Genomic DNA, 24,949 nt, shown 5'->3' with positions numbered 1-24,949 from the left:
GAGTACGACTTGAAACTTTGCAATGAAGGTCGATTTCTTTCGGTCTGAGGATTATTATTCCACATTCTTACAGTTGATGGAAAAAAGGAAATATACGGAAGTCTTAATCTTGCATAAGGGATGATAATATTGTTAGCACCCCTAAGGTTACAATTAGATCTTGATCACACACTATCTGGAGTAATATCTTTTAAGTATACAGCAGCCAAATTATTTTATATTCTATAGAATAGACAAAGTTTTCTTCTTTTTCTTCATTCATCCAGCTTTTCCCATCCTGTCTCATAATACAGAATTTGCCGTGAGGTATATCTTGGTAGACCCTTTACTATTCTGGCAGCTTCTAACTGAAGTTTCTGCTTGAGAAGGGAAATATACGAAGTAGAGGTTTTCTAAACTGTATTCTAAAGTTTACACAATTAAACACTGCAATCACAAATATTTGTTTGTCAGTACGTAGGCTTACGGTAGCTGCTGTCTGTTTAGGCTTACTTGTATTCTAAAGTTTACACAATTAAACACTGCAATCACAAATATTTGTTTGTCAGTACGTAGGCTTACGGTAGCTGCTGTCTGTTTAGGCTTACTTGTATTCTAAAGTTTACACAATTAAACACTGCAATCACAAATATTTGTTTGTCAGTACGTAGGCTTACGGTAGCTGCTGTCTGTTTAGGCTTACTTGTATTCTAAAGTTTACACAATTAAACACTGCAATCACAAATATTTGTTTGTCAGTACGTAGGCTTACAGTAGCTGCTGTCTGTTTAGGCTTACTTGTATTCTAAAGTTTACACAATTAAACACTGCAATCACAAATATTTGTTTGTCAGTACGTAGGCTTACGGTAGCTGCTGTCTGTTTAGGCTTACTTGTATTCTAAAGTTTACACAATTAAACACTGCAATCACAAATATTTGTTTGTCAGTACGTAGGCTTACGGTGGCTGCTGTCTGTTTAGGCTTACTTGTATTCTAAAGTTTACACAATTAAACACTGCAATCACAAATATTTGTTTGTCAGTACGTAGGCTTACGGTAGCTGCTGTCTGTTTAGGCTTACTTGTATTCTAAAGTTTACACAATTAAACACTGCAATCACAAATATTTGTTTGTCAGTACGTAGGCTTACGGTAGCTGCTGTCTGTTTAGGCTTACTTGTATTCTAAAGTTTACACAATTAAACACTGCAATCACAAATATTTTGTTTGTCAGTACGTAGGCTTACGGTAGCTGCTGTCTGTTTTGACGTACTTGTCGATGTTGCTGAAAACGCACTAAAGCTGTGTTCCGGTGTGGTCTGAAAGAATAGTGTCGGTTGTAACATCGGTTTTGATGACTTAGGCGGCTGATGTTCTACAGGTGACGTCTGTTTCCTTTTCTCACTTGCCGAGCGCGAGCCATTTGAGTCATTTGTCTGTTGTTTTCCCCTCGTCATGGCGAAAACAAGTTCAGCTGTAGAATATATCGAGCAGATACGTTGCAAATCACAAAAGACACTAGACAAACATATGAGATTATGGATTTTCACAGATCGCTTGCCATGGGTAAAGTTATCCTCAACTTAGTGAGAGCTCACTCACACACGCCTACCCGTTGCCGCCATTTTGGATGATGTAAAGTCTGTTCTTTGCAAAGTGTGGGCACCTGTTCCTTATGATAATTATGATTGCCCCCTCCCTAATAGAGTTCTGTATCAGTTGTAATGAATGATAGTCAGATTAGACTGAGTCAAAAACATCGGAAGTTTCATTAAAAAGATTTTGTCATGTCGCTTGTATATACTCAGGTAAATTGTGATTCCTCCTATCCCATTCATGCTATTGCTCAATAACCTGTGTGCCGTAATTCAAAACAACCTTAGCGTTTAAAGACAAAAGTTTTTTATGGATGACAACTTCTTTATTTCACGACGTTTCGAAGCATGTTCTTACTCCTTCATTCACCTGATTAAGAAGTAAGAACATACTTCGAAACGTCGTAACTCTTCACAATAAAGAAGTTGTCATCCATAAAAAAAACTCTTGTCTTTATGTGTATCACTTCTAAATGCCCTTCCCAGGCTCATCCTTAGTGTTTGGTTTGTCGTAAGTCTATGTTAAGGTATGGGAGTTACGGTTACCTTAGCGCTAAGATCTCTTTGCACAACGGTACTCGGGCCGCTTCTTTGTCCTCCCAAAATTATAACACTTGATTTCCAGGTGATTTCCTGGGAAACAACAACCACAGTATGCCCATAAACCTTGCTGTTATATACTTGGGTATTATTACGCAGAGCAAAATGATAAAACGCTTTTGAATTAGTGCTGTGAAAAAGAGATCCGTATTCATCCAAATGCAATTGCCGAATTGCCAAGTATATGTTTCGTTAACCATCCAACCCCCATTTCATGCATGTAATTCTTTTTGTTTTGTATCTTACTTATTTCAGTCATGTGAACATTCTTGCGGTGTTTAAAGGAGCACTAGTGCGGAGCAATTACCGTGGACTAGTTTTTGCTTTTGTTATTGTTTTTCTCCCGTGAGTACCCGGATGATGTCCCAGAATTCGTGACTGGCTCGCCACCTCTCCTGTGCCACCAGTACATGCGCAATTGATAGTTTAAGTACAGATTGATTAAGAAAGGTTAAGTCGTTTTTACTTCACTTTACATTATTGTGAAAACAGTTGAAGTGCAATCAGCTGCCAGTGGTAAAAAAACAGGTAGGACTAAAAAATAACGAAGTCAAAATACGTCTTTATAATTTGTCGTATAATCCTAATTAGTTTATTATCATATTTGTATGCATTTGAAAAGTTAACAAAAAAGCACACGGTCTGCTTATGCTCCTTGTGCATTTATAACATGACAACAGGTAATATCTAAACATTGTATTCATTCCCAACGTGAATCATGTTGTCTGTAATACAGATTATGCTGAATGCTACAGCAAATAAATTAAAACCAAACGCAAATATTAAATTTAACACAGACTAAAGTTATAGCAAAAAAGTCAGGCTATTACCTTCGTCAGGAATGTATCCATAAATATCCACATAAAAGAACGATATGAAAATTCATCTGCAGCTGGTAAATAATCCTGCTCTATGTCATATGTCTTTCAACTGTCTAATACGCGAAAAAGTGATACATCGTTTCAGGTTATTCACATTGGTGTATAGTCTCCTTGGCCACCCAGGATAGCACACCTGGAAACTAATTGTACTATGACAGCCATTTTAACTAATTTAGTTAGCCAGTAATGAGCAATAAATTAATCAACGTTAATTCTTTGAAGGAAAAGTGTTGTATTTACACTCGCACTTCACGGCAGAGTGTAGTGAGTATAGATTAGTAATCTACACACATAAACACTGCCTTTTGACAATTCTGCAGTGGAAGATAAAAGTAATTAATCAATCAGTGTGTTATCGGTTAATCCTCTGATGGATGTTTGTTTTAGTACCTCAGCTGATAAATCCTCTTGCATCACTTACATGCACGCATTACATAGCATGTATTGCATTTGCCACATCAGACTTTAATGTATAATGTTGGATATTTACTCGAGACAGGAGAAATGCCAAATGGGAACCTTTGTCCAGTAATCTGAGTGATGGTACCACTAATAATACCTCTTATAAATTCACAACTGACCATTAAGTACAACATATGTCATATTTGGGATTTCACTTTCTTAGTAAAGTACAAATTCTAGTACTTTTTTCAGTTGAGTCCCATCCGGGCGATTAGGTGCCTGACTGAGGGTGCGGGTTCGAATCCCGGATGGGACTCAACCGAAAAAAAGTACTAGAATTTGTACTTTACTAAGAAAGTGAAATCCCAAATATGACATATGTTGCATTTGACCACTTTCTAAATGGCATCGTGTAATCATAGCTTTCGGCCGTGGGAGCCGTGCCAATTTACACTCATCAGAGGGGTTCACAAAGTACGCAGTCTAGACTACCAGTTGTCCGACTTTCATTTTTGTGGAAGTCGCGGTGGCTGAGCGGGCTAGGCGGCTGACTTTGTGTGCTGGCGATTAGGTGCCTGACTCTGAGGGTGCGGGTTCGAATCCCGGATGGGACTCAACCGAAAACAGTACTAGAATGTGTACTTTACTAAGAAAGTGAAATCCCAAATATGACATATGTTGCATTTGACCACTTTCTAAATGGCATCGTGTAATCATAGCTTTCGGCCGTGGGAGCCGTGCCAATTTACACTCATCAGAGGGGTTCACAAAGTACGCAGTCTAGACTACCAGTTGTCCGACTTTCATTTTTGTGGAAGTCGCGGTGGCTGAGCGGGCTAGGCGGCTGACTTTGTGTGCTGGCGATTAGGTGCCTGACTCTGAGGGTGCGGGTTCGAATCCCGGATGGGACTCAACCGAAAACAGTACTAGAATGTGTACTTTACTAAGAAAGTGAAATCCCAAATATGACATATGTTGCATTTGACCACTTTCTAAATGGCATCGTGTAATCATGACCATTAAGTAGATGATGAAAAATAACAAGTGTGGTTTTATAGCAAAAAGCGCGGTTTACAGCAAGGCAGACGTAATCGCTATATTACAAGCAGCCTGAAAACCGTAACTGAGGATACCTTTTGAGGATACCAACGGAAATTCGTTATTGCATATGAAATGCATATAAGCATTTGCTGCGCACTTGGGTAAATAGGTATAATGAACTTTATACCTATGGAAATGTTCAGATTTTTCTACCAATGACAAAGTCGTTGTTATTAGTTTACGGTTCAAATGTGTTTTTTATTATCATAGATAACAGACCAGGGCGTAGCTACAAAACATTAAACATGATTTTGCTATGAAAGTTGTGCCAACCCTCAATACTCTCTAAATATAAAGCTTTGCAGTCTAATGGATTTAAAGGAGACGAGTGGCTTGCTACGTGCCTGCAGAGATCTTATATTTACTTGACATGGTAAAATATCAAGGTAGAGACACAGAAATAGGATCACATTGGATCAGTTACTACAGCATCCAGGCATTAGAAAATACCTACACTGCTTGAACAATTTATTACACTCAAATAACAGGATATTTTCAAACAATGGCATGTGGTGTGCATCCACCCTTCTCACTGTTTAGGGTGAAGAAATTCTCTGGACAGTAGCCTAGTCCCTGTGTCCATCACAGTCGAGGGAACAGGTGCTGACCAACTTGAAGCTTGGTTTCGTAATTAGACTGTTGGCAAGAAACATTAATCGCCCCGCCTCAGTGCCCCTTTAGTGCATCCAATATGTGCAAAGCCACAATATACATGGATAAAGTGTCAAACGATGCATCGTTTAAAAATTGGCATTTGATTACATAAAAGAGAACATTTCAAGTACTTATTAGGATAACACATTCTAGATATGAAACTTAAATGTGCGGGCCCACTGTATGTTCCATTACAAAGCTCTCTGTTAATGTCTTCCTACAGTCTACAAAATAGCATCATCTGGCGTTGAACTGAACCAACAAAACGTACTGCATAAGACCAGGGAGACTATATATAGCTTGTAGATTATCCCTGGTAAGACCTAAAAGACGTGTATTGTCCTTGCGGCCCCGCCTGACAATGTTGGGCGTATTCCCTGAGAGTCCACGCTCTGGATTACGATTATTGGTATCAAGATACCAGGTTAATCTATTATTCATCATACATTCAATGGTTTTACAGACACAGCTAGTTAAGAGATATCGGTCTGTAATTCGACAGATCTGTATGATCCCTGCCATGTTTAACTGTCCACATTTAAACAGGAAACACCGCTAATCATGTTATTATAAACATTATAATGTGCTGTTTATTTTTGGGTATCTATTAATATATGAAAGAGCTGTTAGTATAGCATTTGCCTGTGCAATAAAAATAGAGCTGCTATCCGGTAATCTAGAAGATATTGTTCTGGATCCAGTGACAGTGGCACAAGCTACTGCGCCGCCGTCCTTGGGTCCATCAGTAAATAAGGATTTATAATTGCTATAGTTATGTTTTAATTGATTATATTCTTGTTTATATTGTACTTCATCCGTTGCTGAATTTTTAAATGTGGTCGGTGTTAGGTCAACTTGGGGCCTAACCAATTGCCAAGGAGGAGAAGAAAGAAGACGCGAAGCAGCTATATTTCCCAGCTCAATGCGGGCAGCAGAAATAAGTGGTTTTATTCTTAAATCAAGAGACGGAACAAGAGATGATTTCTGATTGTATCAATCCTCATACAGAGGATTGAAAACACAGTTATATGGAGGGTTTGACTCATTGGAATACAGTTTTGTTACATATTGTAAAGCTAATTTTATGCGTCGCTGCTCAAGAGATAACTCATCATCTTCGACATACAGGCTTTCAACAGGTGAAGTTCGAAAGGAGCCAAGACAAAATCTTAGACCTTGATGATGGACAGAATCCAATAGTTTTAAGTTGCTTTTGCAGGCTCCACCACAGACGGTGGAGCCATAATCAAGTTTAGAACGCACGAGTGATCGATATAGATGGAGAAGGGTAGCTTGATCCCCTCCCCATTTAGAATTTGAAACCACTTTCAACAAGTCAAGTGCTTTCAGGCATTTAGTTTTAAGGGATTTAATATGCGGTTAAAACGTTAAGTGTGAATCAAAGATTAGACCCAAGAGCTAAGCTTCCTTCACAACTTTAATTGGCATGACATCTAGAGATAGTTCAGGGTCTTTATGTGGTTTGTATTTACGACAAAAATGTGTGCAGTTAGTTTTCGATTTAGAAAATTTAAAGCCGTTTTCAAGACACCATTAATCTTGTTTAAACACAACTGCAGTTGCCGTCCAATGGTATGCATATTTTTACCACGACAAGAAATATTAAAATCATCCACAAATAAGGATCCATCAATGGAATCGTTTAAAACTTTTGATAAACTGTTTATCCTTATACTAAAACGGAAACCACATTGTATATCTGTTATAAGGTTATAAGGTTATTTGTTTCCAACTACCAAACAAGTCGATTATTTATCATGCGTTCCATGGTCTTGCAAACACAGCTAGTTAATGAAATTGGTCGATAATTTGATGGATCCGTATGATCACGTCCATGTTTAGGTATTGATATTACTGTAGCAGCACGCCATGAAGATGGAAATTTCCCGGAAGTCCAAATATCATCCAAATTACATAACAGCGTCTGTAAACATGATTCTGGTAAGTGCTTCAGAAGTTGGTAATGTATGTTATCAGCTCCAAGAGCAGTATTGAGTTCATGAATAGAAAATGTTTCATTATAATCTTCACCATTATCTGAGTTGAAATTAATAGTTAGGCACATAATTAGAAGAGAAAGAATGTTTAGCGAGAGTTTCAGCCAGTTTATTTGCAATATCTGATTTATCCGTAAGTATTTGATCTCCATGTTTAAGATGATGGATACTAGATGTCATACCTTTTCCTTTTTTTTCTGGACCATGTTCCACACCTTGGACATGGGTGTCCGAGAATTTATTTTGGATACATAATATTGCCAAGATTGGCGTTTGTTCTGTTTAAAAGTACGCCGTGCTTTAACATTTAAAATTTTAAATTTATTAAATTATACACCATAGGATGTTCTGCCTTTTTCCTTGCCTTCCTAGCTCGTTTGCAGTCATCGCTGAGCCATGGTTTTCGAATATGTGGAACTGCAGTGGACTTTGGTATACACTCATCAGCTATGGAATTCAATTCATCCGAAAATCCTTAAATAGCATCAGGAACGTCAATAAAACGTTCAGGGTTATGTTTTGCAGCATACAGTGTTTCATGTAAAGCCGAGTTAGTCTTTTTAAAATTTCGTCTTGATGAAGGAATGACATCAGATGGGGTTACAGATTTCAGTATAGTAGGAAAATGGTCACTTCCACAGAGGTCATCGTGGACTGACCATTCAAATTTATTTAGTAGTTCTGAATTTGTGAGTGACAAGTCAAGAGCAGAATAAGTCCCTGTACCAGGGTGTAAATATGTGTTGGAATCATCATTATAAAATGCATAAATCATTGTCAGAACAAAATTCCTCCAATAATTTACCTTTAGCGTTTGTAGTTCCACCATCCCAGAGTGGGTTGTGCCCATTTAAAACTCCCATTATAATACAGGGCTGCGGGAGTTGATCGTATAGAGTTTGAAGATCAGTTTTGGCAAACATTGATGACGGAGAGATATAGAGAGAGCATAGTGTAAACGCTACATGTAAAGTCATTCTCACTGCAACAACCTGCATATTAGTAATAAGTGAAACAGGACTTTGAATAACGTTTTGTCTGACTAAAATGGATGATCCGTCAGTGGCCCGATGACCCGGAGGGGAAAAATAATGATATGCATTAAAATGACGAAAGTCAAATGTATCTCTTGTTTCAAATATATGTCTCATGGAGACAAATCGCTGAAGGTGTAAAATCTTGGACTAATAGCTGTAATTCATGTAAATTAGTTCTCAATCCTCTGCAGCTCCACTGTACAATATTATTGGAACAAACTATCTTTTGGGGGCATTTATTGGGGATCTACCCCGCACTTTTTTGGAGGGCGACAAGCTATGTGCCCAAGAATGGACTTTTTCAGATACGTCCATGTCCTCGAGAGACCCATTTTTGTTAAACAACTGAATTATATTTTATGTCCCTTTTTGGGCTCTGCCACTTTGTTGTTTTGAAGTATCAGGCTTAGGCTTAGGTTTACGTTTTACAGTTTGTTGACTGTCAGCTGTCGAATGAGACTTTGAGTGCGACTGAGATGATGATGATTTGTGATCAGAAGACGACTTTTATGTACTAGGAAGTGATTCCTCAGTCTGATATGATATAAATTCTCAAAGTAGATTAGAGTGTGCAAAAGACATTTCTAGAGAAGAGTAGGAGTCGGTTGCAGGATGCAGATACGTGCTGGAATCATCATTGTATATACACAAGTCATAATAAAGATAGACTTGAAATTCAAGTGAAAGATCATTCGGCCAAGACTGTTGACAAAACCTTTTGAAAAAACTGGAAGTATTTTGGGAAACACAATAATACAAGGGGTTTGGCGTGACTAGTCGATTAATTGAATCGGGCCCATTCAACCACCCGTCTAGGTGAAGTTAGGACCAAAGTGATGTGTTGGGCAACAGGAACACGTGCCTACTCCTTGTTCCAGTGACCTCAACCACCAAGATCCCCTAATCAACCGACACAGGGGGCAACTCACGGCCAGCAGAACGCAATGGGTTGCTGTGGACACATTCTGTCACGGATACGCACGGGAGAAAGGCGCTTAGTTTTACCCAGGTCCCACCGAGAGGAGGTGGCTCTTCATGGGTGCCTGTCGACCTTGAGCAATATGCGCCCACAATGTACGCTAGCTTGTATTGTATTCTCTGCCTGATACCCAGCGGACCGCCTCTGTACTCCGTGAAAGCCAATGCCCTAGAGTCGACAGTACGAAACATCCCCTGGTGGATAGTTGAACGCCGTCGATATAATGTGCCTTTTCTAAACTGATGCCTGGCATAACAACAGTACAGGATAATGGTACAAATGGAAACATGAGAAAGTTTGTCCATGGTTTGTATCAATAATGAATTTGAGCAATAAAAAAATACTTGAGTAAATAAGCGATATAACGTCAGACATATTTTTGTCCTCTTTTAGTAATTCGCTTGTCTGGCCATGAACCAATCCTTATGGCGTTTTCAAAACATAAACCGCATCTTATAGTAAATACTCTTGATTACTAAGCAGGCAACATCTGCCCTATGGCTACAAGTCGTTTTGGATTAGTAAAGGAAACATCTATTGTAAACCCACACTCTATATCAGTTTAATCCATAGTCTTAAAAAGTAGGGGAACTGTACTTTGAATGTACGATTGTCGAAATTGTGAGATATATGGGACTGAATCAATGTTGATACAATAATAATGGATGTTTTGAGAATGTATCACCACATGGATTTTATTCAAAATTTGTTTAGTTATCCCCCTTGTTAGGTGACTGGAGTATGGCATAAAATTTCAAGCTTACAATTTTCAGTCAGTAGTGTGTGATTTGACCCTGAAAACCCTGAGCACTGTGGGCCAGAAGTACGACATCTAGCATTATGTATGTTACATGGGTGCACGTTTTATCATATATATTCACATCAACAGTCAGTAGTTACATCAAAAAGTCCAAATATTACATGTTACTACGGGGATAGGATACAGATAGGAGTGCAGACAAATCCCAATCCTATGCACCACAGTGCCTGACTGAGGGTGCGGGTTGGAATCCCGGATGGGACTCAACAAAAAAAAACTACTAGAATTTGTACTTTACTAAGAAAGTGAAATTCCAAATATGACACATGTTGCATCTAACCACTTTCTGGCACCCGTGGCAAGCCACCTCCTCGTGGTGGGTGCTGGATAACGCTAAGAGCTTGCCAACCCCCGTGTGGACCCGGGTCAAATTGGTCCATAGCATCCCATTGCGGGTCGCAAGGAGCGATCGAATTGGGCAACCTATTTGCCATGGGTTGCGTCCCGTGTCGGTGGAGGACGGTAGGCTGGTGGTTGAGGACATTGGTTCCAGGAATAGCGTTCCTTTGTCCAACACACCACTTCGCCCCTTACTTCACCTAGACGGGTGGTAGAATGGGCCCGATTCTACCAATCGGCTGGTCATGCCAAGCCCTGTGGTATTACTTGTATCTGTACAATTTATCTTATGAATTATATTTTGACTTAGGTCTTGGCTCGTTTTTTTGGTTGTACAATGTCATTCAATTTTGAAATATGTCTTCTTTCATTTGCCTAGAGTCTTGTGCCCAGAAGGCGATGGCTGATGGGCCAATCTGGTAGACTGATTACTTGTTTAATCCTTCTGCTGGAGTATATATATTACCTCAGTATCCTTGGTGCTGCAAGTCGGAGACCCACTTGTATATAGCATTGTCTGTATGATACTCCGTGGTGGGTGGGGAGCTGGGGTGATGAATTTCAACATGGCTCTTGAAACCCCCTTGAAAAAGAAGCGTCAACTTGATAATGATCATGATGACAATGATGGTTGTCAAACTCCTAAACAAATTGAGTACTGGCCGAGATTTCTTGTCATAGAATCTCTGGACAAACAACCTATAAAGTTAAATCCATTTGCGATTTCAAAAGCTGTATATGGTATAGCAGGAGATGTAAAGAACATCAGGCGTATGAGATCTGGATCACTTCTAGTTGAATGTGCTAAGCGACAGCAAGCTACCAACTTACTCTCTCTTGATACATTGGCGGGACTCCCTGTTTCAGTGTCAGTTCACAGGTCACTTAATTCAAGCAAAGGCATTGTAAAGGACCGAGATCACCTCCTAGATGACATGTCTGAGCTTGATATTGTTTGTGAATTAAAGGATCAAGGCGTGACAAATGTGAAACGCTTTACTCGGCGTAAAAACTCGGAAGTAATTCCAACCAATACTTACTTGTTTTCTTTCGTGTCTCCGTCTCCACCAAGAAGTATCAAAGCAGGTTATTGCAGTCTTGCAGTTGAGCAATATATCCCCAACCCACTGAGGTGTTTTAAATGCCAAAGGTTTGGTCATGGGGTAAATTCATGCAAAAATGTTATTACTTGTGCTCACTGTGCAGAGAAAACACATGTTACGGAAGATTGCGACAGCAACATTAAGAAAGGCGTTAACTGTTCTGGTCAACATTCATCTTCATCTAAAGATTGTCCTATATGGAAAAGAGAGATGCAGATTAGTAAAATCAAAGTTGCTCAGAACATTAGTTATAATGAGGCTAGGAAACTCGTACCATCCAGTGATCCAAATGGTTCATATGCTTCTGTAACTAGAAAAGTAGCTGCAGTAACATCTTCAATTGGCTGTCAAACCGATCTGACATGGACACATTCTATCAATCCCGAGCCCACCTGCACGTCAGAGTCCAGTACACAAACGCCTGTTGAGCCTTCTTCAGCTAAACAAGTTCCTGTTACATTATGAACTGTTACTGTAACTTCAGTTCAGCCGACAGGAGCACAGAATGATTCAGCCAGTTCACAGTCTAGGAAGGGGAAAAATTCGTTATCTAGATATAAAACTGACTCTTCTCGTAACAACGAAACGGGTAGAGTATCAAAAGGTTCTAATGATCCCATCAAACTTTATAATAAGTTTGGATCACTTGAAGTGATGGATGTCTCAGAGAGCATCCCTCAGAGAACAACAAGTTTATCGCCGAAACGTAATGGGCGAACAAGATCTCCTGTTAACCCGCCCAAGAGATGAATACTTCTCAGCCTTTGATTCAGTGGAATTGCAGAGGATTGAAGAATAACTTAAATGAAATCCAGTTACTCATACAAGATCTTAAACCGTCAGCATTATGTCTTCAAGAGACATATCTTAAAAATACAGATAACTTTAATCTGAGACAGTACAGTGATTATCACTCTTTTTCTCCTGCAGGAGATAAAGCTACTGGAGGCACTTCTATTTTGGTTCATCAGAGCGTCATCCATAGCCCTGTCGCTCTGAATACACATTTACAAACTGTTGCTGTTCGTCTTACTCTGCACATGGCACTGACATTGTGCAGCTTGTATATACCTCCCTCGTCAAATATTCAACATTCAGATCTTCAAAATTTATATGATCAGCTTCCGAAACCATGTCTTATCATGGGCGATCTTAACGGGCAGAAACCCACTTTGGGGTAGTGTCACCACAAATACTAAAGGTAAAATCCTTGAGGAATTCATTTCCGATAATAATTTATGCATTTTCAATGACGATTCAGCTACTTACCTACATCCAGCTACGGGAACGTATTCTTCCCTGGATATATCATTTGCCGACTCAAATGTATGTAATGAATTCGAATGGGAGGTGCATGATGACCTATGTGGGAGTGATCACTTCCCAACTATTCTTAAAGGCATTATCACTGGGGATGATCCACCCTTATCCAGACGGAACTTCAAGAAGGCTGACTGGTCCTTATATGAAACACTTTGTATTGATCATTTAAAACCTGTTTTCAGATATAATCAATAACATTGCTGACCAAACTATCCCCAAGTCCTCTGCAATTCCACATATTCGCAAACCATGGTTTACTAATGACTGTAAACAGGCCAGAAAGAGTAGGAGGAAAGCGGAAAAGTATTTTCGCCGCCACCCTACAGTACATAATTTAGATAGAGTAAAAATTTTAAATGCCAAGGCTCGACGCACTTTTAAACAGAGTAAGCGTCTGTCTTGGAGGAACTATGTTTCCAAAATTAATTCCCGTACACCTATGTCTAAGGTGTGGAATATGATACAAAGAATTAAGGGCAAAGGTTCCAGACCTACTGTTCATCATCTGAAGGATGGTGACCGGTTATTAACTGATAAATCTGATATTGCTAACAAGCTTGGTGAAACTCTCGCAAAACATTCTTCTTCGTCCAATTACGTACCTGAATTTCAACACTACCAGAAACAGCAGGAGAAGAAGAGACTAAATTTTACCTCAGACAATAGCGAAGACTATAATGAATTATTTTCATTACATGAGCTACACACTGCCCTTGAGCAAGCTCATGATACAGCGTCAGGAGCTGATGGTATTCACTATCAGCTCCTGAAACATTTGCCCAAATCATGTTTGGAAACAATGCTAAATATTTTTTATTCAATATGGACTTCGGGAAATTTCCCGTCTTCTTGGCGTAATGCTATTGTAGTTCCTATTCCAAAACCTGGCCGGGATCATACTGATCCGTCGAATTACAGACCAATTTCTTTAACGAGTTGTGTCTGTAAAACCATGGAGCGTGTGGTAAACAATCGATTAACATGGTTTCTTGAAACTAAAAACCTTATCACAAATATTCAGTGTGGTTTCAGGAAGAATCGTAGTACCATTGAGCATTTGGTACGTTTAGAATCCTTTGTAAAAAATGCATTTATCAATAAGCAACATGCTGTATCGATCTTTTTTTATCTCGAGAAAGCATACGATACCACCTGGAAGCATGGCATTTTAAAGGATTTACATGGTTTCGGTTTAAGGGGTCGTTTACCTCTTTTTATATCACAGTTTTTACAAGGCAGGCAATTTCAAGTCCGGGTAGGTTCTACCCTGTCTGATCATTACAATCAGGATCAGGGTGTTCCACAAGGCAGCGTTTTGTCTGTGACCTTATTTAGTATTAAGATCAACAGTTTATCCAAGGTTTTAAACGATTCAATAGATGGATCACTTTTCGTGGATGATTTTAATATTTCCTGTCGCGGTAAGAATATGCATACTATTGAACGGCAAATGTAATTATGTTTAAACAAAATAAATAAATGGTGTCTTGAAAATGGTTTTAAATTTTCTAAGACAAAAACTAATTGCATCCATTTCTGCCGTAAGTATAAACCACATAAGGACCCAGAATTATTTTTAAATGGCACTCCTATCAAAGACGTTAATTAGGCCAAGTTCTTAGGTTTGATTTTCGACTCTCATTTAACTTTTCTTCCGCATATCAAATCCTTGAAAACAAAATGCCTGAAGGCACTTGATCTATTGAAAGTTGTGTCAAACTCAAAATGGGGAGGGGATCAAGCTACTCTCCTGCACCTATACCGTTCACTTGTCCGTTCGAAGCTTGATTATGGTTCCATCATTTATGGTGGAGCCTGTAAAAGCAATCTAAAACTCCTTGATTCTATCCAACGCCAAGGTCTGAGACTTTGTCTTGGGTCGTTCCGAACTTCTCCTATTGACAGTCTCTATGTCGAAGCCGATGAACCATCTCTTACACAGCGCCGTATCAAATTAGCTTTACAATATATTACAAACTATACTCTAACGAAACCAACCCTGCTTTTAACTGTGTTTTCGATCCTCTTTATGAGCATTTATACAACAAAAAGCCTTCTCTTGTTCCGCCTCTTGGGCACAGAATTAAACCATTCATTTCTGCTGCCGGCATTGAGCTGCAAAGTATAGCGCCTTCTCGTCTTCTTTCTTCTCCTCCTTGGCAATTAGTGAGGCCACAAGTTGACCTCACATTAACAAAGTTCAAAAAATCAGACACAAACGAATTACAATATAAACAAGAGTTTATGCAATTAAAACATAATTATAGTACATACAAATCCTTATTTACAGATGGGTCAAAAGATGGTGGCACAGTTGCTTGTGCCACTGTCATTGGATCCAGAACAATATCTTCTCGATTACCTGATAACAGCTCCATTTTCACAGCAGAAGCAGACGCAATATTAACGGCTCTTCAATATATTCAAAGACATCCTAATCATGTACAGTATATAATTTTTTCTGACTCTCTTTCTTGCCTTCAGGCTATTAGAAATTTGTCTTGTAAATATCCACTTTTAATTGACATAACTGAATTGTATAATGATCTTGCAACTGGCCAGTGCGACATCGTCTTTTGTTGGTTACCCAGCCATGTAGGTATTTCTGGGAATAAATGGCCGATCTTGCTGCTAAGGCTGCACTCAACAAATCTGTGACACCACTTCTTATTCCATACAGTGACTATAAAGCTAGCATTAGAACTTACATTCGTGATCTGATGCAAAAGAAGTGGGACACCCAAGTGGGAATAAATAAATTACATGAAATAAAACCTTATATTGGTTACACTCACTTGGGCTGTCAGTCCAGATTTGAAGAGGTCATTATGCGACGATGTCGCATTGGCCATACGCGTTACACCCACAGTTATTTACTAAAAGGCGATGATCCTCCGTTTTGTATCCCCTGTGATGAGAGAACCACGGTCAAGCATATCCTGCTTGACTGTGTTGAATTCTCCATCATAAGGGATAACTATTTCAATGTCAAAACAATGAAGGATCTTTTTAGCACAGTTAGTACTCATTTAATTCTTGAATTTTTAAAAGAAATTGATTTTCTTATTGAATTGTAATTGATATGTTCCGTAGATAGATGTATTTTAATGATTGGTAGTTTAAATTAGTAACTTAGATTGTTAGTGGCTGTACCCTCAAAGGGGGTTGAAGTATTGTAAAATTATTGTCCTCCTGAGAGGGTACGTAAGTCCAATACTCTCATAGTCAATTTAAATCTACTACTAGTTTTTAATCGTAGAATATTTGTTGTTTTAAGTAATGTCTAAATTTCAGGATAATTGCCAATAGCTGAGGGGATGGTGTAAATCCAGCTAGGGTTCATGCAGGTAGCAGAAGTAATGTAAGTCCCCATGGACCTTTGTATGGTGATCTACCTTCAGTTGTTGGCGATCTATAGCCCCGGTTTTATGTTGTATTGTCTTCTTTAATTCCAATGTTTTAACTTTAAATGCTAGTTTTATGTTCTGTGATACTCTAGTGTTTTTGCTGTCCTTCGCTGACAGGTTTACCTTTTCTCTTTTCTCATCCTAACATTACTATAACTTTTATTGTTCTCGTCACGATATGGCTGCAATATGTTAACTCACTCACTCACTCACTAACCACTTTCTAAATGACATTGTGTAATCAAAACTATAATCATATTACGTTTATCAAGTATCGAATTGATTTCGTACATTATGTGGTTTTAAACTCCTCATTAATTGTTTAATATTTAGCAATTTCTGTATTTATTCTAATATGTATTAATATACACCCTACCTCTGCCGAGCACCAGGTGTTCAATATTCTCAGACGTGGCTGCCAGCTGTGTCTGATTGAAGGCTTCCATGAGGATACAAGACTTGGTGTACTTGTTGTAGAACATGGTGGTACAGTATGCACTGAAGAAACACAGAGAGACACAGTCTATCCGGGACATGGCAGGAGACCCTGGAGCCAGGGACGGGGGCACATGTCCAGCAGATACCGGGGATATGGTCATTTCAGAACAGTCCATGTTGCTTGACGGTCGATGGTATTATGACGTTCTGACGACAGAGCCTGAAAATTAAAAGATATGACTTCAGATACCAATATCATCGGGTGTGCTGACAGATTATAACTACACAAAACATACTTGATCAGTGTCAGATGTTACAGGTTTGAATCAAACTGCCTCAGCCTATGCAGTTATCATCTGTTATCGTCACTTATTGTTAATGGTCAACTTTGTTGAAGATACTCGAGGGTATTGTTTTGCTCTTGCTTTTCGCATTGAGACGGTGCTCGCTTTCATGAGAAACACAAAATTTACACTCACTGTAAATTAAGCAAAATACTTTCCCTCCTTTGCAGAGCGTCCTTCGTGCAATTGTTACTCTAACACTTAATAGATGCAATAGATGCTACAATCACATTTGCACAAGTAAATTGAACCTTGCTCGCACTAGTACTAAACATATATGAAACACATTTTACTCATACCCGATTCGATTACCCTTGGTACATGCAAGGATTATGTCTGTAACTGCATCAGTTGTTTTATTGAATAGGTTATTAAACCTCCTGTACAGCAGATACACGCATATCACCTGCCAAAGCAGAAAGCAAATTCAATGCCTTCCATACAAACGTGCCGTGGCCATCACATGCACTTTGAAAAACATCTTTATTCTCTCCTGCAAAACTCTGGAGTTCACAAAAGGAAACATTTTGTAAGGCGTCGAAATCCGCCGGAACAGACATTTGCTCCAAAAAGATCAACGGCATAAGGCCATGAGTATCCGGCGATCAATCAATAATTCATTTTAAACCCATATAATAGGCTTGTTTATACTTCTTGTATATTGGATCTGCGTCATGTTTGTTCATTTCTAATTTTACTGTTTGACCATCCGATAAAAGTATCCATCAGCCATGTTCCCTGCATGAACAACAAACAATGCCTTCTATGTGGATGAACATTTGCGAAGACTTGGTGTCATCACTGATTTCTAGGCATCCGTTCCGTGGTGTCCGTGAAGAACTAGCTAAGTCAATAGATAAGTAATTTACTTACTTTTCCGCTGCGAAGCATTGCTAGCACGGCGTTATTGCTCTGAACATTGCTCACACATTGCACAGGCGTAGATGAAGTCCTACAAGAGTGTTATCATGCTATGGAACATGCTGGACTTCGCTTGTGCAAAAGCCTTTAAATTCCCGACCTAGTAATCAGAAGACGAACTTGCGCCTGACCTGCCTTTTAAATGAAATCTGCTATTGAGACCAAACATAACCAGTTCTATCGACAACGAGAACAGTAGAGTGTCGTCACAGAAGGTTTAACCTCATTGTTAACGGACGGGACACTGGCTGCATGGACTAGAAGCATGACTTTAAAAATTAATCGATGGCTCTGAACATAATGGTTCATGTCAAGATGAAGTAAGTATGAAGATATAAAACATGTAGGCCAATATCTTTTGTGTTCACCATGTTAAGTAAATTCATCACATTCACGGTTGATTAATTTCACTTTGCGCGTATATTCACGGTCATTGAAACTGAATACCCTCCTCAAGTTTTGCCATTTGCCTGACAAACTTGCGACTGTGAAATCCCATACTCTGCTTGGGCCCCATAGTGTGCCATGTAACTGAAATTACTCAATTGTCAAACGTTCTTGCTACTGGCCAGTGTGACATCGTTTGGTTTTTTTATTTATTTATTTATTTTTTGTTGTTGTTGTTGTTGTTGTTGTTGTTGTTGTTGTTGTTGTTTTGGTTTTTTTTGTTTTGTTTTGTTTTTGTTTTTGTGTGTGAGTGTGTGTCGGTTACCCAGCCATATAGGAATTCTGGTAATATTGTGGCTGATGATGCAACTAAAGCAGCACTCAAAACATATGTAACAGTTGTGAGGAAAGTATTATGCGATGTCTTATTGATCATTCTAGACATACGGAAGCGTACCTGTTCAAAGATGATAAATAATAACCGCCAACCCAGAGGCCCGGTGGTTTCAAGTATATGCAGTAAATCAGCTATCAATTATTTTACATACATATATATATATGTGTGTGTGTGTGTGTGTGTGTGTGTGTGTGTGTGTGTGCTTTTCTGAATGTGCATTACTCTATTTAGAAAGAACAAAACGAACCTGACAATACGTAGTTTCATACGTAAAGTCAACTTGTGCATCAGATAAATTTATTCTGAGTCTGAATCTAACTTCAATAAACTCACTGTTTACATTTCTATTGAGACAGTTTGTTATCCAGGCATTTTACAAGCAGAATGTTAGACTGGCAGTAATCACTGAAGTTCATTCATATCCACAAACCTTTGTTTAACTCATTAAGCCCTGGAGCCGCTCCACTGCCCAGCATCTGGCACCCCTCGCTGACTGCCTGATTGCTGCGACGAGGCTAATTAGTGCTAATCATGCCTGATTTCCCTGGCAGGTCTCGGATATGACAGGAAACTGTCTAGTCTCACAAACAAGTACTGATTATTTAATTGTGTCGTTAAGATGTAAATGGGAAAGAGGCCGATGTGAATACATATATTACAGCATTTCATGTAATTTATTACCTGTGTCTCTCATACCCCTTTGCCAGTGTGTGCTGTATTTTTATCAACACATACGCGGTCTTTGTACGTACGAGATGAACAAATATACAAATTCCTCCTGTCTCTCTCATCATATGGACTGAATTATAATATTTTATTTATAATAGAGTTTAAAAATAGGGGAGCTTGTATTATAATCGTCTAGACTATTTCAAGGAAAGTATCAATAGGTGTGTAAGTAGCATGGAACATACAGAGATTTATAGTTTGTCACTTTGTTCATCTTAACTTAACGCTGCAAACATACATCACCATTCATACACATACATACTGTCTCCAGGACGCTATCTGTTACAACCCCAAAACAGGCATAAGTCCTACCTACGTCAATAAAGTTTTCCTTGTAAAGTATAAACCCTACCTTTCCGAGCACCAGGTGTTCAATATTCTCAGACGTGGCAGCCAGCTGTGTCTGGTTGAAGCTTTCCATGAAGAATTCTATGAATTTATGAATTCTATTTAGACATAATTGTAACTGCCTTTCAATAGTGTTCATGTTTTTACCACGACATGAAATGTTACAATCATCCACAAAAAGAGATCCATCAATGGAACCTTAGAGAGACTATTTATTTTAAAGCTGAACAATGTGACAAATAAAATACTGCCTTGTGGGACACCCTCATCCTGATAATAATGATCAGACAGGCTAGATCCCACACGGACTTGAAATTGCCTGTCAGTTAAAAACTCGGATATGAACTTAGGCAACCGGCCTCGTAATCCAAAATCATGTAAATCATTTAAAATGCCATGTTTCCATGTTGTGTCGTATGCCTTTTCAAGGGCAAAATAGATAGACACTGCATGTTGCTTATTCATAACTGCATTTTTCACAAATGACTCTAATCGAACTAAATGGTCAACGATACTGCGAGTTTTCAGATATCCACATTGAATGTTAGTTAATAAATTATTAGATTCCAACTACCACGTTAGTCTGTTATTGATCGCAGCATGTTAAGGATATAGGTCTGTAAATCGAGGACTGGTATGATCCTGATCAGGTTTTGGTATTGGAACAACAATTGCTTCAGGCCATGATAGTGGAAAGTGACCAGATGTCGAGATTTCCTGAAGTGCTTCAGGAGCTGATAATGGATGTTATCAGAACCTGTAGCAGTATCATGAGCTTGTCCAAGGGCAGTATGGAGCTCATGAACAGAAAATAATTCGTTGTAATCTTCCTCATTGTCCGAATTGAAATTAATAGTTTTCTTTTCCTGTTGTCTTTGATATTTTTTTAAATTGGGTTACATAATTTGAAGAGGAAGAATGTTTAGCCAAAGTTTCACGAAGTTTGTTAGCAATTTCTGATTTATCAGTCAACAATTTGTCATCGTCTTTAAGATGGTGAATGCTACATGTAGAACCCTTACCTTTGATTTTCTGGATCATGTTCCATACCTTAGTCATTGGCGTACGTAAATTGATACATAATTGGATCATGTTCCATACCTTAGTCATTGGCGTACGTAAATTGATACATACTTTTGCCAAATTTGGCGTTAATGTTGTTTAAAGGTACGTCGTGCAGTTAAGATTTCAAATTTGTTGAAATTATGGACCATAAGATTGCGACGGGAATAATTCTCCACCCTTTTTCTTGCCTTCCTAGCTTTGCAGTCGTTGTTGAACCATGGTTTACGTGTGTGGGGAACCACAGAGGACTTCGGAATACACTCACTGGTTATAGTGGTTAGTTTATCGGAAGAACATAAAATGTTCAGGTTGACGTTTTTTCTCAACACAGTGTTTCCAGTTTGCCTTTGTAAAGTTCCAAGGTGACGATGGAGGACCATCAGAAGGGTATACAGTTTGTAGAATGGTTTCAGATCTTGTGATAATAATTTGCAAATCATTAAAATCGTTCCAAAGTCCTTTACAGTTACACTGGTGGTTTAACCGTTCATGGGGCTTTAACTGGTGAATGAGATGATCGCTTAACCCCTTGCGTAGAGACTGGAGGTTATCCACACGGCCATTTTCAATTGTAATTTGTGCTGATACTGATGTTTCATGGATGTGATTGAATACAGATTATGTCGAGGACATTCAAAAGGTAATGATAAAAGGTAAAATTTTCTTAATACCGTTTTCTACAAAGCATTATAAGTGAGTGAAACGAGGTAGATAAGACGGGGTCGAGATCGAAAAAGACCAGGCTATGTCTAAGGACAAGGTCACAGTATTTAGTATTTTGTCATTTTAGAGTCTGGTTCTTCAGACAGTCGAAAAATCATATTCATGGACAGTGAAGCCTCGTTAATGCACATTCGTCCTGACAGCGAATCGTCCAGACCATTGAATCGAGACCCAAGCAAGAGTTGTTTCCCTTTACTATTACAAAAAACGACACGACTCCAGATAAACCAAATAAACAATTTATGTAAAGCTTATAAAAAGATGAATAGCAAGCACAATAATAAATGATAGGCATAGCTAAAAGCCTTTAGTGGTTGTTTGTGTTCGTTTAACCTTTTTCACTGAATTCTTCACACCAATAAAGTTGTGTATATGACCCATGTCTGTAACAGCTGTCGGCATGATAACAACTTGTGGATTAGTTGTGTGTGTGACACTTACCTGTCTATTAGGTATATGTATGAGAACTACCTGTGTATTAGCTATCTGTGTGACAACTGTCTGTGTATCAACTGTCTGTGTGACAACTGCCTTTCAACTACCTGTGTATTAGCTATCTGTATGACAGCTGCCTGTGTGACAACTACCTTTGCATTAGCTGTGTGACTAGTGTCTGTATGAGAACTATCTGTGTATTAGCAATGTGTGCGACAACTGCCTATGTGAGAACTACCTTCGTGTTAGCTATCTGTGTGACAACTACCTGTTAATTATCTTTATTACCTGTCTGACAATCATCTAGGTCTGACAACTGCCTGCGTGAGATCTTCTTGAGTATAACTACCTGTGCGACTAAACAGAAGTAAAGCCTCCACTAAAATCAACGTCCGGTGCGACATTTATTAACAGAAATGTACCGTGTATTTTTCAAATTAAAATGATATTTCAGATAGCCAATCCTAAATGTGCGATCCAGATATACTTGGTGTCAGATATATATTTAAATCGTGGGGTATCGTATTCTGATGTTAAAAATGGAAACATTAAAATATATTCCAATTCGGTGTATGCCAAGAGCAGGCTTCTCGAAGGTGAGTGTGGTCAAATGTCGTGTGTCTGCCAGCACCTACAAACAAAGTAAGAACAAGTGACTGTTAATTGACTAAAGTCGTTGTGGAGTTCCACAAAGGTACGATGGCCGTGAGCCTTTTGACAACATATGGTAGGTAGGGTCACCAGCGCTAAGATCGCTTTCTGAAATGGGGTCAAGTATTGTTTCTTGCAGCAAGCATTAGTGTCACATGTATTTACAAATGGTCTTCCTTTACGTTGTGGAAAGAGAAAAACACTCCAACAATGTTTTTTTCTGGTTTACACTTTCCAGTTGACTTAAGACAACCAAAGCGTTGATACACATCACAGTGCTTCACCAGCGAGGTGATCTTTCCTGGTATTCCTGACAACACTCTGCATAAAAAAGTCTCATGTTCAATTTCTGAATGTGTGACACATTAATCTGCCCTCAATCCCTTGCCATGGTAGTGTTGTAATACTATTTACCGTTGAGTCACTTACTCATTTTGAATGCTCATTTCAAGAAATGTTTCAGGATACATGTATATATTGAAAAAAACAGTAGTAACTAATGGACGCCGGTCCTTAGAGTATTGCCAAAAGATACATTCACTCATCAAACTGGGATATGAGCAACACACCTCCAAATATTAACATACAAACCACGGCTTTGGTTTCGTCTAACTTCAAGACCATCTCAGAAGACTGGTTAACCTTGAAAAGCACCCGAGAGTACGATGAATATACGCGCCCACCTATGACGTCCATTTTGTTTGCTCTCACATAGTGGCATGTGTGATTCTCGTGAATAAATCTCACATCGAGTATCGCAAGATTGAGAAGTGGACCACTGAAGTACTTGCTGAAAAGTATAGACACACGTGCATACGTAAAGGATCATGCTTAGACGAGCACAGACAAGGCCACTGACCCTCATTTATCATGAATGCGAATGCTTTCTTGAAAAGGTTCTACTTTGATGGGTTTACTCGTGGTATTTAGTGAGTGAGTGAGGCAATCTTAACCATATCGTGTAAAACAATGTATACAACATGGTGTTTAGAGAGGTGAAGTTGAGGACAAGTAGGTTTTGAAGACACGTGAATGTAATAAAATTGCCGCATTGATTAGCAACACATTACAATCCCTCATACAACACACCCTTTCCCCTACACACTTAATATTTCTGGCTTACGTGTGAAAGCGTCCCGGCACTCCCGTAGTTGTGATGTGGAAATCTCTGAAGGCCTTGCAAGGGAATATGATACGAAGTACGTTCCTCCCATCAATTTTCTGAAAAGTACAATTATAATTGTCTACTTTTGACTTGTATAATTAAGCCCTGAGTTATGACAGTATGTTTATTTTTTTGTTGGTACCTTCGTTATCAAGCTTGCGTTTGACTGACTTGCAGACATCACAACACGTCCTCGTGACGAGTTGTTGTCGACGAGTTGCCCTTAATAGTGCCCTGTCTTCAAGATCTCACGTCGGCCAGAACGTGGGCATTCCTTCAAATGATTTGTTTCCTTACATTATGTGTCTAAGCAGGTGACAACTGTGAAGTCGACAGTTGTTTCTCATCCAATTGCCTTTGAGGACATACCGGAGTTATGCATGTTCATGCAATCGCAGACCATAGTAACAGAACTTGATCGAGCACATCGTATGCATATTAAATACGTACATGTGGCACTGCACTTTTTGGAAGTTAGTGGAAGTTGTAATAATTTGTAAATGAACATTATTATCTGATAATATTTTTGCTAGCTCTAGTTACAACGTCTTTGCTATACTTAACTTAACGTCTTTACCTCTGGTAGAAGTCCCTCTGTGAGGGTACGTAAATCCCGAAATATTTTGTTTTTAAAATCAATCAGCCATATATTTAAACGATGTATTTTTGTGATTTTAATTCATGGCTAAATTCGACTACAAATAGCCAGTGGCTGAAAGGATGATATCCGGCTAGTGTCCATGCAGGAAGCAAAAGTGCTTTAAGTCCCATGGTTCCTGCTATGGTGACCTACCCTCAATTTTTGGCGATCAAAAGCCCATTTTTATATAGTATTGTGCGAAATAGTTTTCTACTTTTTAAAAGAGACATGTTGGCTAGGTTTATTCCATTTTGTGATAATCTAGTGATTTTACGATCCTTCGTTGACAGAGTTTTTATATATTATACGTATGTATTATGAATTTAGAACTAGTACGTCACGACATGGCTGAAATACTGCCGATGTGACATTAAATCTCAACTCACTCACTCTGAGAGAATAATAACAATAATGGGACATTGTTGGTTGTAAACACTTTACCTTCCACTGACACATGAACACATGCA

At 38.8% G+C, this 24,949-nt stretch overlaps 1 protein-coding gene across 1 annotated transcript in view; it reads right to left on the bottom strand.

The window, feature by feature from the left end:
• Positions 1-16,853, bottom strand: part of LOC137272255 (C-type lectin domain family 4 member E-like) — a 56,675-nt gene extending 39,822 nt beyond the window's left edge. Inside the window, exon 1 of the mRNA XM_067804614.1 lies at positions 16,617-16,853. Within this exon, the coding sequence (XP_067660715.1) occupies positions 16,617-16,853 (237 nt within the window). The remainder of the gene's footprint in view (positions 1-16,616) is intronic.
• Positions 16,854-24,949: the final 8,096 nt, after the last annotated feature.

This window comes from Haliotis asinina, chromosome 2, assembly GCF_037392515.1.
Source record: "Haliotis asinina isolate JCU_RB_2024 chromosome 2, JCU_Hal_asi_v2, whole genome shotgun sequence".
In the NCBI taxonomy this organism is placed as follows: domain Eukaryota; kingdom Metazoa; phylum Mollusca; class Gastropoda; order Lepetellida; family Haliotidae; genus Haliotis; species Haliotis asinina.
The sequence above is the reverse complement of the archived record's forward strand: the minus strand, read 5'-3'. Positions and strand labels throughout refer to the sequence as shown.